We start from the raw sequence: 13,828 nt of genomic DNA, 5'->3' as shown, positions 1-13,828 counted from the left end.
TATAATAATAAAAAAGCATTACTAAATCTGTCTAGATTCTCCAATAACCTGATATGATTTGTATTACAATGATTGATATAATGACCATACAGTTATTTTTAACAAATTCATCTTTAAACCTCACTGTACTGTTCAAAGCTGAAATACAAATATTTTGGGCAAAAAAGGCACCTGTGTGGACAAGCTGTTATCTGTGCAGTACTGACATTCTGACACAGCTGCTGTATAATTGAGAGATTAGCTCATCTAATGGGACTGATCACACTAATCGGTTTATATTATTTTGCATTATTGCATGATTTTGAATCAAAGAATACACCAAAATATGGTAGTGGGGTTTTTTTCAGCATCACCTGTCTTATTTTTTTCATTTAAATGTTGGGGGAGGGGGGATAAAGCTAAAGAAAATTCATAATTGTTTACTTCATTCTCCTTAGTCAATCTGTAGAACAAATGACAGATGAACAGTACTTACAAAAGAAATATTAGTATTAATCTGTTAAACATTATAATTCCATGCTATTGTTTTAACAAATAAAGAGAGTGCTGAGTGTCTTATTCTGACATACTTCAGATAGCTCCACCCTAGATGAGAGACGTAATTAATTTCTTGCCTGCCAGGTGTAATACATAATTTAAACATGGGAAATTTCAGGTAACTTGAGTGTGTGTTCACAATGGATTTAGGTGAGTGCTGTACATTCTATATTTAGAATTTTAGGATGTTTGACTTGACCTTACATATATAAAGTGTCACCATATATTTGAAATATGTCAATCAGTGTATTTGTTTTATATTTATTTTTAAGCCGTTAGCAAATTGTTAAACCTTTATTTGCTCTTAAATCATGTCATAATTTGATTTTTGTAAATTCTTTGGATTTTACGTGTTAGGTGTATATGGTTCAATGGCTGTCTGTGCAACATGCAATTGTGTGTGTGTGTGTGTGTGTGTGTGTGTGTGTGTGTGTGTGTGTGTGTGTATAACTGTATTGAGGTATACTGCTAAATGGAAGAGTGTGTTTTTGGGTGCAAAGGGTGCTGTTACTAACCTAAGTTTAGTATTGACTTAGGACTTCTTATAACATTATATATATATTTGTGCACCTGTGAAACAAAGTATTTGTGCATCCACAAGAGGAAATTGTTCACTTGACCTTGATAATTTTGTTGTGGGATTTGTTTTTGTTCATGTTGTTTTCCTCAGGGTAAATAGGATCAAATCAAGATGGGAAATGCATTACTCAAAGTCCTGTTTAAAATGCCATTTAAAAATCTATCGTTAGCAATTTTGTGTGTGCATTATATTTTGCATTACAGTTTCATTGTTGGAGAATGTTGCTTCTCCCTCTCTGTCTCCAGGACTGGTTACTTTTCACAATGATCTATGATTAAGAAGATAGGCAGTTCGTATAAACACTATTTAGCCTTTGCTTTTCAGAGTCTGGAAAGCATGAGCCAGGCTACTGGGATGAATTGGAGGACAATTTTTATAACGTAATGCCTAGTTGACTGTTCTAAACACATGTAACCTGCACACAAAAATGAATAAAACAGAGAAAAAAATGCACATCATATACTGTTGTTGCAACATTAATAATGGCCTACTAATTCCCTACATTTTAAAAGTATATGACTATTTTTTTCATGATGGTGTTCATTTTAAATATGTGAATGAGCCCTTAATGTTGTAAGATAAAAAGTTGCGGTTACAACATAGTTCCTTATTTTGCTGCATCTACACACATACCACACTTTACTCTCTATGCATGTTCAGATAATATGATTTCTAATCCTCTACTTTAATACATTTTCACATCTACAGTGCACATAAAGAACACTAAGAAATATATCTTGTATGAGAATTTGTTCTGCAAAGTCATAAGCCTTGAAAGCTACAACATTGTAAAGGGCAAAAACTCATCAGCTGTGCAGCTTAGCTTGAGCTGACTGCTTTAGAACTCAACACCACTAAACCCAATGATGTGTGATCTGATTAGAATATAGAGGCAGTGCTGACCACAGTGGATTCTATATTAACAAATACCTAAAGCAATCTATATTGTAATAAAAACATATTGCAGGCTTGTCATTAAAAATAAAAGGAGAATAAAATGTAAAAATACCAACTATTCATCCAAATTAAAAATAATATAATTGAAATGTAAAAGAGGTATTATCACAGGTGAGCTATTACTTAGATTTAAATTTTGTGAGTAGCGTCATTGAAGTTATAATTCTATTTGGCACAAATTGTTTAAACCATGACTCTCTATGGATATTTGGGACATTTTTCAAGTGCTCTTCTGCATTATTCTGAGATATCCTGTACCTAATATAATGTGTTTTGAATTAGATGTCCATAAGCAAAGATGTTCCACACTGTTAAAACACACAAGGCAGGAATTCCAGGACCACCTTAATTCTCTAGTCTGTCACTGTGCTCCTGTTGATTGCAGGAAAGAAATCCATGATACTGGATACCTGCATTTCCTGTCGCAGTCATTACGTTAGCAGGCAGTACAAGTGAAAATAACAGAAGGGAGAAGTATCTCCCGGCTATATGTACCTTCTACTTGTTTTTAGCTAATGCAATAATTACACTGGAACAGCAGGTGATTATCATAGTGAGTGGGAAGCAGCTATGCAAGATCTCACCTCTGCTACGATGTTGCTGTCTGAGATAAGGTTCTCATCTGGTTTCATGGAATGAATAGCTCTCAGTAACATGGGTTTTCCTTTCAGTACCCTTCCATGGTCCTCCCCTTTACACACACACTTTGGGCTATGGGTACTGCAGGTGGCAATGGCCACATATTACAATGGTCTGTACCTCCCACATAGCTTTAATTGAATAAGGATGAAATGTAGTGGAACATTATAAAATATGATCAACTATTGATACATCAATAAACAAACATTTCAAGAATATGCTGTACTACATTTATTAATTGAAGACTGATCTTGGAATTAGGAGTTATTAAAGATGACTGATGTTCTTGGTTAAATGACATGAAAACTATAGCACCAAATGATTTGACAAGCAGTGGTAACAACGGAGGGGTGAAAGTACAGTCACAGGAGTAGAAATGACTGAAGTCCCCTAAATTTTCTCTGAGTAATCAAGATGAGCCTCTAATGAGGATCTAAGGACCAGGGACCCTGGGTACCTCAAATTGACTGGGAGCATGTGTTGCCTACTCAATATAAATAAACACATGTTAGAGACCACAAGCTGTACACCATCAAACAAAATATACACTGCACTTTAATTGACCTAAGAGTACATACATTGAGATACACAAACACACTGCTCACAAGTCTACTATTGACTTTTCAATAGGTGTCTCATTTTTTTTTCAGGCCTATAGGAGTAAATGAGACCTTGACCGGAAACTGCTTGTGTCAATTGCTTTTGCACCAAACTTTCTACATTTTCCAAGATTGGAGTTCTTGTACATCTTGAGAATTCAACATTATGCATTCTGTTTACCAGGCTTAGGTTCACCAGGAAAGCATTCCTATTGGCTGATCTATTGAAAGGGGATAGCTTTTGCCATACAGGACTACCTCTAACCCTTCTGACTTAACTGCACTGAGCCTGGCTGTTTGAATGAGGACACAGAGTGCAGTAAAAGGAGGGATAATAGCCACATAAGACTTGTGAAGGGGTTGGGCCTTGGATAACTGATATTATCTATTGAGTGGAAAAATGTCCTCTTTCTCCCCATGCTCAGCAGAAGATCTCGTCCATGCATGCATCATTAAGACCAATTGCTGATAACAAGGGATAACTGTTTTACATATGTACAGTGTTCTAGAAAAACAGCGTTGCAGTAATCCCAGGATAATTTAAGAAACCACTGGGGCTATAGCCCCTTTATTACTGTTATGCACGTTTTGTCGCTATCCAATAATGATTGTCGAATCCCGATGTGTGGTTCCAAGCACAGAGTAATTTAATAGCCAAAAGTAGCAGAATAATAATGCGAAATAAAACAAGTACAGCCGTTACTTATTGCAGGCGCTCTGGATTCAGGGTACAGTCATTCAGGTCTGAAGGCTGTGGTCAAGAAGACTGGTCACTGGGTTCAGAACTCCTGCTTATATACAGTTAGTGAATACAGTAAAACAATGAAGATGATGTGGCTTGCTTCTATTGGTCCAGGCTTTAGGAAGGTCCAGGGTACTGCAGGTCATAGGCCAGTTCAAACCAAAATATCCATAGGTGGGGGTCAACTCTCCAGGGGATGCACTCCGATTTTCCCGCCAAGAATCCAGTTTCAACTAGTCTATTTGCATTTTACAGTCAGTATCACTTTAAACATTTATTCCCTAACATCGCTAACTAGAGTATGCAATGTGCGATCTCTTCGGCGAATGAACCAAACTGCTGATGAATAGGGGATTAAAATGATACTAAACATGATATAGTTCCTGCAACCTGAACCTTTGATTTCACTAACATGTATATAACTTATAATACTAAACATAAATAACTATGTGTTGCAACTACAATTAATGTGTACTAATTACAAATGTGTGAATGTGTGTAAAAGTGTAAAATTTGTTGTTGCGGCTGGGTGCGCCCTTCCACGCCGTAGCGTGCTCTACGCATAATTTCAGACAAAGACAACCAAATCTGCTCGATATTAATTGAAATGACTTTATCCAATTTGCTGACTTCGACATTACCTACAGGCTGAGCCTTTATTTTTAAAACCCAGCCCATACCTTTCACCACACATGCCTGTGATTTCAAATTTCTGCATAAATGTTTTGAATTAAGATTTTAGTGAATCAAGTAGAACACTAAAAAACTTCACCACCAGATGGGAATAGTGTCCAACTTTTTTAAATGATCGGGGATGCTCAAGTAACACCCCTTCTTTCATCCACATGACTGAAAAATAGCGGCAGTACAAATATTGGGGGTTCTCAAGCGACCATGGAGTTGGCACCTATGGCCATGTTACAGGGTGTCTAGTGCACAAAGGCTCATGAGTCAAAAGATTCTAACACTGGTCCCTAAACTTGTGGCCCCCATGCTCTTTGATTGACAAAACGATGCAAGCAAAAAAGTTGTGAGTTCCGGTCATGTCAGTGTGGCTCTGCTGTCTCTGCATCCCACACTTGCTGTGCCCCCTCTTGCACATGGGTATACTCCATTGATAAGATGCCAATGGGACAAGGTACCGTGACTTTGAGGAGGGTTTGAACAACAATGAACATTAATTTGTGCAAAACAACATAGTCAAATGTTAAGACACATGATTATCAAACAATAAATTCCTGCCCTCATATCAGATGATAGCATGTAAAACAAACAATACTAACCAGACATTTGAATTGAAATGCAGTATTGCGCCCTTATGGTTAATCTGTTGTGAATGCCAGAAATATATATTGGTATCAAAGTAAGAATAAATAATTAATTAATTTTAATGAAAGTTTTTCAACATACAATAACCAAAAAAAGTGACACAATATAAACCACAATGATATGAAAATACAAAAATATATAAAAACCACCTGAACTCTATGGTCAAAAATACACTGTACCAATATAGTATAGTGCAGCTAAAAATCTTGTCCAAACAGACTATATTGGCCAAGGCAACATATGATATTCAAACTGTTAGAGGGAAATCTAAGGTGAGTGAATTTCATAGACATGAGGATAAAAAACAAAAATAATGTCCAAATATTGTTAATGTCCTAATGGTGATTACCGCGGTAATGACAGATCAAGTGCACAAGTCGCGATGATCTCGATCATAAATATGTAACCTTCCAGGTATTGTGCGAAGTCAATACTTGCTGTGTAAGATGAATCAAAACAGTTGTCGGGTACCCAGGTGTGGATCTAACAGTCTTTATCTCCAATGTTCCGGCGTGCGTTCCACCCTGGCGTGCGTTTCGTCTCCAATTAGAGACTTTCTCAAGGGTGATCATAATGGGTATAGATAGAAAGCGTCTCTTATTTATATGTCCTTCATTCCTCCAATTGGATCATTGCTTGTAAAATGTCCCATACCTATTTAAAGGAAATCTAGCGAGCCTGTTTATAACTATTTGAGTCTCTCGCATATAAATCAAGTTTTCATTATAGTTCAATATGTAGTGGACATAACATGTGATGCATATTGTAAAATAGTGCAATTTAATGTGGGTAAAAATTAAATTAAACATAAAAATAAGAAATAAAAATGAAAAATAAAACTATCCAAAAATAAATATGTGGTCTTTTTACACAAGGGCAAATATTTGTCTTCATATCAGATATATTATTTCTAGTTGGTCATTTATTTCAGCTTATGTTGGCTTCTCTGATCAGAACAGTATGGGTATCCTACAATAAAGAATCTACTCTTGTTTCAATTCTAATGAGTCAGGTCGATTAAAACAACATTGCTAATATTATACGAATCCAATATGTATGTAAAATGTAACAAATGTTAAAATTCACATGAAATAAACCATATTTATTATATTCACATGATCCTATTAATTTAAGGAACATATTGGAATGATGAAGTATAGATAGATACTTTCGGAAGCTGCCTCTCTGCTCTACCGAGTATGCGCAAGAGCCCGCCGTGTACATGGAACTGGCAGCTCAGTTTTCCCACTGTTTATAACTAATATATGTGTGGTAGATACGTTATAGTTACTGTTTGTTTGGGAATGTGGTTTCACCCCAGAAAATATTTAAATTTTTAGATGAGGGTCAAAAACTGCATTCAGTTTAAGTAGTTTTCAGCATCAAAAAATGTATTGCATCAATATTTTTTCCCCAGTCTGCTCATATCATCCTTAGATGGAGCAAACTTTGGCCACACTTAGTTTGTGGATTTAATAATCTGGGAAATATTATGTATCTTAAACTTGCATAACATAGATATTCTTTGAGTTTAAGAAACTGTGATTATGCAACATTTTTAAAGACTTTTTGTACTCACGTCTTTAATGCACTCGCAGTGGGCAGGAGGAGTGGGGTAGCCATCTTGAAAAAATGTAATCCCATTCAAGCTGTAACAGAGTGAATGTGTGTTTGTGTCGGGAATTTGGGGTTTATGCTGCCTACTACGGAAAACTGCATAGAAGCGCAGAGTTGCCTAGGTGATTAAACGCAACTAATCAGTGAACCCATATGCTGTTGGCCTACTTGCAGAGTGGTTTTATGTAGGAAGGTGAAGCAGGAATGTGGTCTCCAATATTTTGTTATAGCAAACCTTTATTCTTAGCTATGCTTCTCTATGTAGGTAAATGTTCTATAAATCTTTTGCAATAAGCAGTCTTTTAGAACTCTTCCGAGTTTATTATGTTCCAATACTCATTAGTATATTTTATTCACTTTGAATTTAGGGATGCAATCTGGTGGGAGATGTCCAGGGAAGGCCTGGCAAATTGTAGCCCTGGGTACAAGACTTGACTCAACTGCCTATTTTAAATGGAAAAAAATGCAGGTGACCCAGCCCAAGTTATCACACCATTAGGGGAATTTAATTGGCCGCGTTATGGGTAAAAGTAACGCAGCCTGCACATTCTTACCATCATTACAGTAATATTGCGCTTAATTACCATTATTATGGTAGTTTCAACGCCCGCTGTTTGCTCGCAGCTCCTCGAGCTGCGAGCAGAAAGCTGGGTTAAAACTACCGTAATAACGGTAATAGTTGTAACGCCACACTATTTCAGGGGGAATTGAATTCTCCCCTATGGGACCAGCCCAGGGGAAGATGCCCCCTTGTCCCCAGCCCAGCCTGCCCCCTGGATATGTCACCCATACTTCGTGTAAAGTTACAATTATTTGGTTTAAACTTCAGACATAATGAGTAAAATCATTGATCCTCACCTTAATATTTGTAAAGTGTAGCATTACTTAACTTTAGGTTACTTTAGCTTTCTAAAAATGTGACTGGTTTTATCATATCATGCTGTATGGTGAGAAGAATCTACATTGCTTCCACATGAGGAAGCTGGCCTTCTGCTAGCTTGTAGAATTTCCCTGCAACAACAAAGTCTGTTTATTACAATAAATTAATGACTACCAACTAGATAATATAGACCATTTTTTGTAACAAATTGTGACACCATCCTATAATTCTCATTTACAATGCAATTAAGACCTCATTGTATTGCTAGTAAATCCTTATTACCCTGGTTTCATTTTGTCAATGTATTTTACTAATTGTTATAACTTCTTAAAATAAAAATGTGCAAGTCCAAAGAACAATAGAAACTAACCTCCTTTCACCCCATTAAGTAAAATAGGCAAATTACATTTTATTTTTATTTTTTTTCTTCCAGGGGAGAAGTTAGTAAAACGTGAGACACTAGAGAAAGACATTGATCATACCAATAAGGTCTGTATTGTAGTCATGTGCATTGATCTTTACTAATGTGTTTATTTTATGCAGAATGTTATATATACAATGATGTATGGGAAATGAGCACTGTTATTGACCTCTGTCTGTTAGTGGGTGCAGGGTTAGGTGACAATGGGCAGTTTTATGGAGGACAATGAGGGAAATAGTATGAGGCTGTGCCAAACAGTAGCACAGTCACTTGCATTCAGCAATGAGGAGGTGCTGGGTTCCATTTAGTCTTGGGGATTGCTATTGCTGAATGCACACTTGGAAAAAAATGACTGGTGATATACCACATGGAATGCATCAAAAGTATTCTTCATGATTGCCCTATAAAGATTCATAGGATGGTAGTGAAATATACTAGTGATGGGTGGTATAGCGCTCTTACTTCTGATCAGGCCTCGTAGTAGTTATTTTGCATCTGCCTTACCTCAAACCTAAGTTACTTGATTTTGAGTTAGATGAGCCAATCTCCCATTCCATTATCCCCTTACTAACACCATTCCCTTTCCATAAGCCTGTTGAGGATTCCTTATTCAATCTTTGAAATTATTTTTTTCATATGTAATACATACGGTTCCCAACTTAAATTAGTACCTAGATTAACTTAGATTTATATGTAATGTTTAGTAATTCCTCCACACAGTGTCTCATTTCTAACTTTTACTATCCTCTCGCTCCACCTACTGCAGGCTCTAGGGACCCTCATGATCTAGCCTAGGAACGTGACCTTGGCAAAACATTAATGGATGACGAATGGTCTGAGATTCACAAGAATGCTGCCTCCAGCTCAATTTACGTTAGAATTAAAGAAAACACCTATAAGGTGTTATATCGTTGGTACTATGTGCTCTCATGAATCCATAGAATTATCCCAGACTCATCTGATCGCTGTTGGCGCGGGTGCTCCCACGAAGGTTCCTTCCTCCACATTTGGCGGACGTGCCCATAACCAACACATTTCTGGGTTGTGATCAAACAGTTAATTCAAAGTATTCTTCAGACCGTTGTTCCTCTGGAACCCAAATTTTTTCCTCCTTACTTTGATAGCTCCCACGGCGACTCGCCATCAGAATAAGCTGATTAGACACATCCTCTCGGTGGCCACATGCCAAATTGCGGCGGACTGGAGGCAGCAGACTTCCCCTTCCCCCCAGACTATTATAAACAGAGTATGGCTGACTCAACTAATGGAATATATGGCCAGCATTATTCGCAACTCGTCAAAATCTTTTGCCAAGTATGGGACCCGTGGCTCTCCTTTTTCAGGCTCGTTTCCCATTCTCGTAACTCCGTTTTGCTCTGTGTCTTCCCAACTATTTCCTTCCTCTACAATATCCTCAAATCTCTCTATTTGGAATTTGCCACTCCTCTTCTTTACTCCCTCTTTCTCTCTCACACGTTTTCTATTCTTTAATCTGTCCTTATCCTTGAGAAAATCCTTGGGTCATTCTTCAGAATCCTTTTTGAATCTTTTCATGACTTGATTTACACTAAACCTACACCGGCCGTGGGTCTGATTAATTTTCTCATCTTGTTATTGCTACTGTTTATAAATGCCATCTGTTAGTTTTATTTCTGTTACTTGACCTTACGAAAATAAAACTTTATGATTAAAAAAAAGATTTATATGTGACGTTTACCTTGGTTTGTAGAATAGAAACAGGTTTAGCCTCAGACCCTCCACTCCATTTTCACTTTTCTATATCTCTTCTTTCTAAATTGAATTTTGAAAACTCTTAAAAAAAAGGAGGGCACAAGACTATCATTGTAAGTGAAGTCCTATGATAATTTGGTCACTTGTCATGATACTTTTGTTAGAGTAGAGATTGCTGGTATGTAAGCTGGAGTAGGATTGTGGTGGGCAATGTGCCAAAATATGTTGCAAATTAATTTTAAAGATACAGGTCTTTAAAAGCATATTCTCAGATGTTGTAGAAACGTGTTCTCGGGACTGATCCTCTGTGACCACTTAGTGTAGCTCATACTTGCCAGCTCTCCCGGAATGTCTGTGAGAGTCCATAATGAGCTGGCAATTCTTCCGAATCGTCCCACTTCCTAGTGAAGTGGGCAGATTTCAAGCCTCTATGATGCGAATTTCCGTGGCCAAAATTACGCAATTTGTGGAGCCCCGTCCCCTCACGCCCACTTCCACACCAAGACTCACAGAGGCCGATCTTCAAAGGTTGACATCTATGGTGTGGCTACTAATAATTGGTGTGCACGGATATAGTCAAAGAAAACCATATAGATTCTGATTCATTAATGCACACAAAATGAACGTATTGTGCAGGTCTAGGCTCTGCTCTAACAGACAATACACTGCAGGATAAGTCCAATATATATGTTGAATATAAAATCCCAAAAGAACACACAGACAAAAATATATTCAATTAATGTCATCTATTAATAATAGTCATTAATGACAAAACATTTTTTTTGTTTAAAGAAAGTTTTCATTTTTTTTCTTCACTAAAATAAGTTTATTAGGATGTTATGTTTTCAGTATATAAAATGCATTTTTACGGTTGCTGATTTTAAACACTCGCATACTTGACCATCATCATGATCACTCCGCATTTACACCAGACCTGTAGCTTGTGCTAGATATACAACAGAAAAATAAGTACCCGCGTGTGCTCGAGCTTCGCATGCCCTTATTGTAGATTGAGCATACACCCAGTACCCAGTATGTTTCGCCCATGAAATCGTAGGCTGCAGTAAAGATCCTTTTCGCTCAAAGATAAATTGGACATTGCTGCATTTTAGGAGCGTATGGTTAGTTTCTAGGCATGTGCAAAGTGGTTATTTATTTTAAATTGTGGTATTGAAGAGAACAGTAATAGGAAAACAACACAAAAGAAAAGAACAAGAAGCTAAATAAAAAAGCTGTAGGTGAATTTGAAGATTTCAATGTGTTGGAGATCAATCTGAAACAGAAATCTTACGGTAATTATGAAAAAAATGATTTGAACTCCAAAAGAGAAATATGCGCACTAAATGGGGAGAGAACATATATTATAGTTTAAAACTATGAAAATTCTGAATTGTTATACGATATGAACAAAAGCAACCCAGTAAACTAACAATAGAAACTATAACCATGACCATTTCTTACCCAAAACTGGAGATCAGCGATCTATCCATGTGGTCCATGTACAGATGTTTGGAATTGGTATGAGTGAAGGTAGAAGAAATTTGTGGTTAAATCATCAAAAAGGATGGTATGATAAAGGTTTATTATCTACTAATAATTGATAAATGATGGGGGTTGTGTAAAATTTAGAGATGGTCACTGACCCCCATGTTTTGGTTTTGTATTCGGTTTTGGATCTGGATTACCGTCGTGTTTTGGTTTTAGTTTTGCAAAACCGCCATTGCGTGTTTTGGTTTTGTTTTGCTATTTTTTGGAAAATGTTTTTGGGCCTAAAATAAACAAATTTAGTGCTCCACCTGTTTCTAGGATAAGTAATGTAATTGTAAAGCTAATAAATGATCAAAAAAACAGTTTAATTCCTGGTCGGTAGGCCTTCATTAATTCTACACACAGACCAGATTGTCTTCCTCTCCATTTATGCATATTGGCAATGCAGCCATCGTCTTTGGATGTATATTACACCCTACACTTATAGTTAAATATGTAAAGAAATGGACAAAGGCAGTTTGGTTTCTGTCTCTATAGGCCCCCTCCACTTGTTGAAAATACCAAAAAATTCAGCCGTTTTAGACTGTACAATATTAATTGAAATGGAGAAAGCCATTTTGGGGTCACTGTATGTATGACACCCTACCCTTAAGGATAAATTGCCCAAACAGCAGCCTTTCAAGACGATACGTGATATGGAAATGTCCCAAGTCCCTTTCCTCTTTGGGGGTAGATTGCACCCTACACTTACATAGAAAGTTTTAAAAAGATGTTATCGTCATCATCTTCAGCTTCATCCTCACCCTCATCAGTGTGTACATCATCATCACAGACTATCAATTCATCGCCGCTTAAATCCGCCATTAGAGAACAGTCAGTGCTTGGATGTCTTGGATGGTGAAGGCCTTCCTCGTGGAAGATGTAGTTCATTTTTATAAACATCATTTTCTCCACATTTTTGGGAAGTAACCTTCTACGGCGATCACTGACTAAGTTCCCTGCTGTGCTGAACACTCGTTCAGAGTACACACTGGAGGGTGGGCAGCTTAGGTATTGCAAAGCAAATTTGTACATGGGTTTCCAAATGGCCTGCTTTTCCTCCCAGTAAGGAAAGGGACTGTCTGACATTTCCATATCAATTACCTCTTGAAAATAATCCTCCACCATCCTTTGCATGTTTATACTCGTATTGGATGGAGTTATGGGCAAGGTGACACATTTTTTGGAAAAATCCTTTAAACCAGCCCAGATTGTTCTGGTCTGCCCCCTGCGTCTTCCCTGCTTCTTTTTGGGAAATTTTATTTTTTACGAGCAGCAGCAGCTTGAGAAAGTGAAAGAGGACACGCCGTCAAGCCGAGGCCCAGTTCAGCGGCCAACTTGCTGAGCAATAGCTCCTTGCAAAAGTTCACATCTTGCTCATTTACAAGTAAAGACTCAATGTAGGTTTTAAACCTTGGATCAAGCACAGTGGCCAAAACGTACTGATCCGAGTTCAAGATCTTAATAACTCGAGGATCATTGTAAAGCGAATGAAGTACTTGATCGACAAGGCCAACATACTTTGCTGAATTGCTTGCTTTCAGCTCCTCCTTCAGTTTCTCAAGCTGCTTTTCCAATAGTCTAATTAACGGAATGACTTGGCTCAAACTCGCAGAGTCTGCACTCACCTCACACGTCACAACTTCAAATGGTTTTAGCACCTTGCACAGCACTGAAAGGATTCCCCACTGTGCAAGAGTGAAATACATCCCCCTCCTTTCCCAATGTCATGGCTTGTACAATATGCTTAGATGGCTTTGCGCTGTTCCTCCATCCTCTGAAGCATGTACAGGGTGGAATTCCACCTAGTTACCACCTCTTGCTTAAGTTGGTAGCAGGGCAAGTTAAACTGCTCTTGGAGCTGCTGTAATCTCCTACATGCTGTGGCTGAATGCCTGAAATGGCCTGAAATTTTACGGGCCCCCGAAAGCATCTCCTGCACCTCACTGTTATTTTGTAGGAAGCTCTGCACCACCAAGGTGATGGTGTGAGCAAAACAGGGAATGTGTTGGAAATCACCCAGCTGTAATGCTTGCACTATATTGTTGGCGTTATCAGAAATGACATACCCTGGGGAGAGTCCAAGTGGTATAAGCCATGCATCAATCACATCTCTCAGTTTGCGTAACAAATTGTCAGCTGTATGCCTGTTAGTGAAGCCGGTGATAGAAAGAGTGGCCTGTCTGTGACAAATGTTACGTAGTGGTGTAAATGCTGCTGCTGTTCCTGCTGGTGAAGGTGAATGACCAGCCCAGTGGGCTGTCACAGT

The 13,828-nt window shown here is 37.8% G+C and overlaps 1 protein-coding gene across 1 annotated transcript in view; it reads left to right on the top strand.

The window, feature by feature from the left end:
- Window positions 1-587: 587 nt before the first annotated feature.
- Window positions 588-13,828, top strand: part of LOC142100066 (allograft inflammatory factor 1-like) — a 39,621-nt gene continuing 26,380 nt past the window's right edge. Inside the window, exons 1-2 of the mRNA XM_075184051.1 lie at window positions 588-687; window positions 8,314-8,369. Of these exons, the coding sequence (XP_075040152.1) occupies window positions 678-687; window positions 8,314-8,369 (66 nt within the window). The 5' untranslated portion in view covers window positions 588-677. The remainder of the gene's footprint in view (window positions 688-8,313; window positions 8,370-13,828) is intronic.

This window comes from Mixophyes fleayi, chromosome 8, assembly GCF_038048845.1.
Source record: "Mixophyes fleayi isolate aMixFle1 chromosome 8, aMixFle1.hap1, whole genome shotgun sequence".
Classification (NCBI taxonomy): Eukaryota; Metazoa; Chordata; class Amphibia; order Anura; family Limnodynastidae; genus Mixophyes; species Mixophyes fleayi.
The sequence above is the reverse complement of the archived record's forward strand: the minus strand, read 5'-3'. Positions and strand labels throughout refer to the sequence as shown.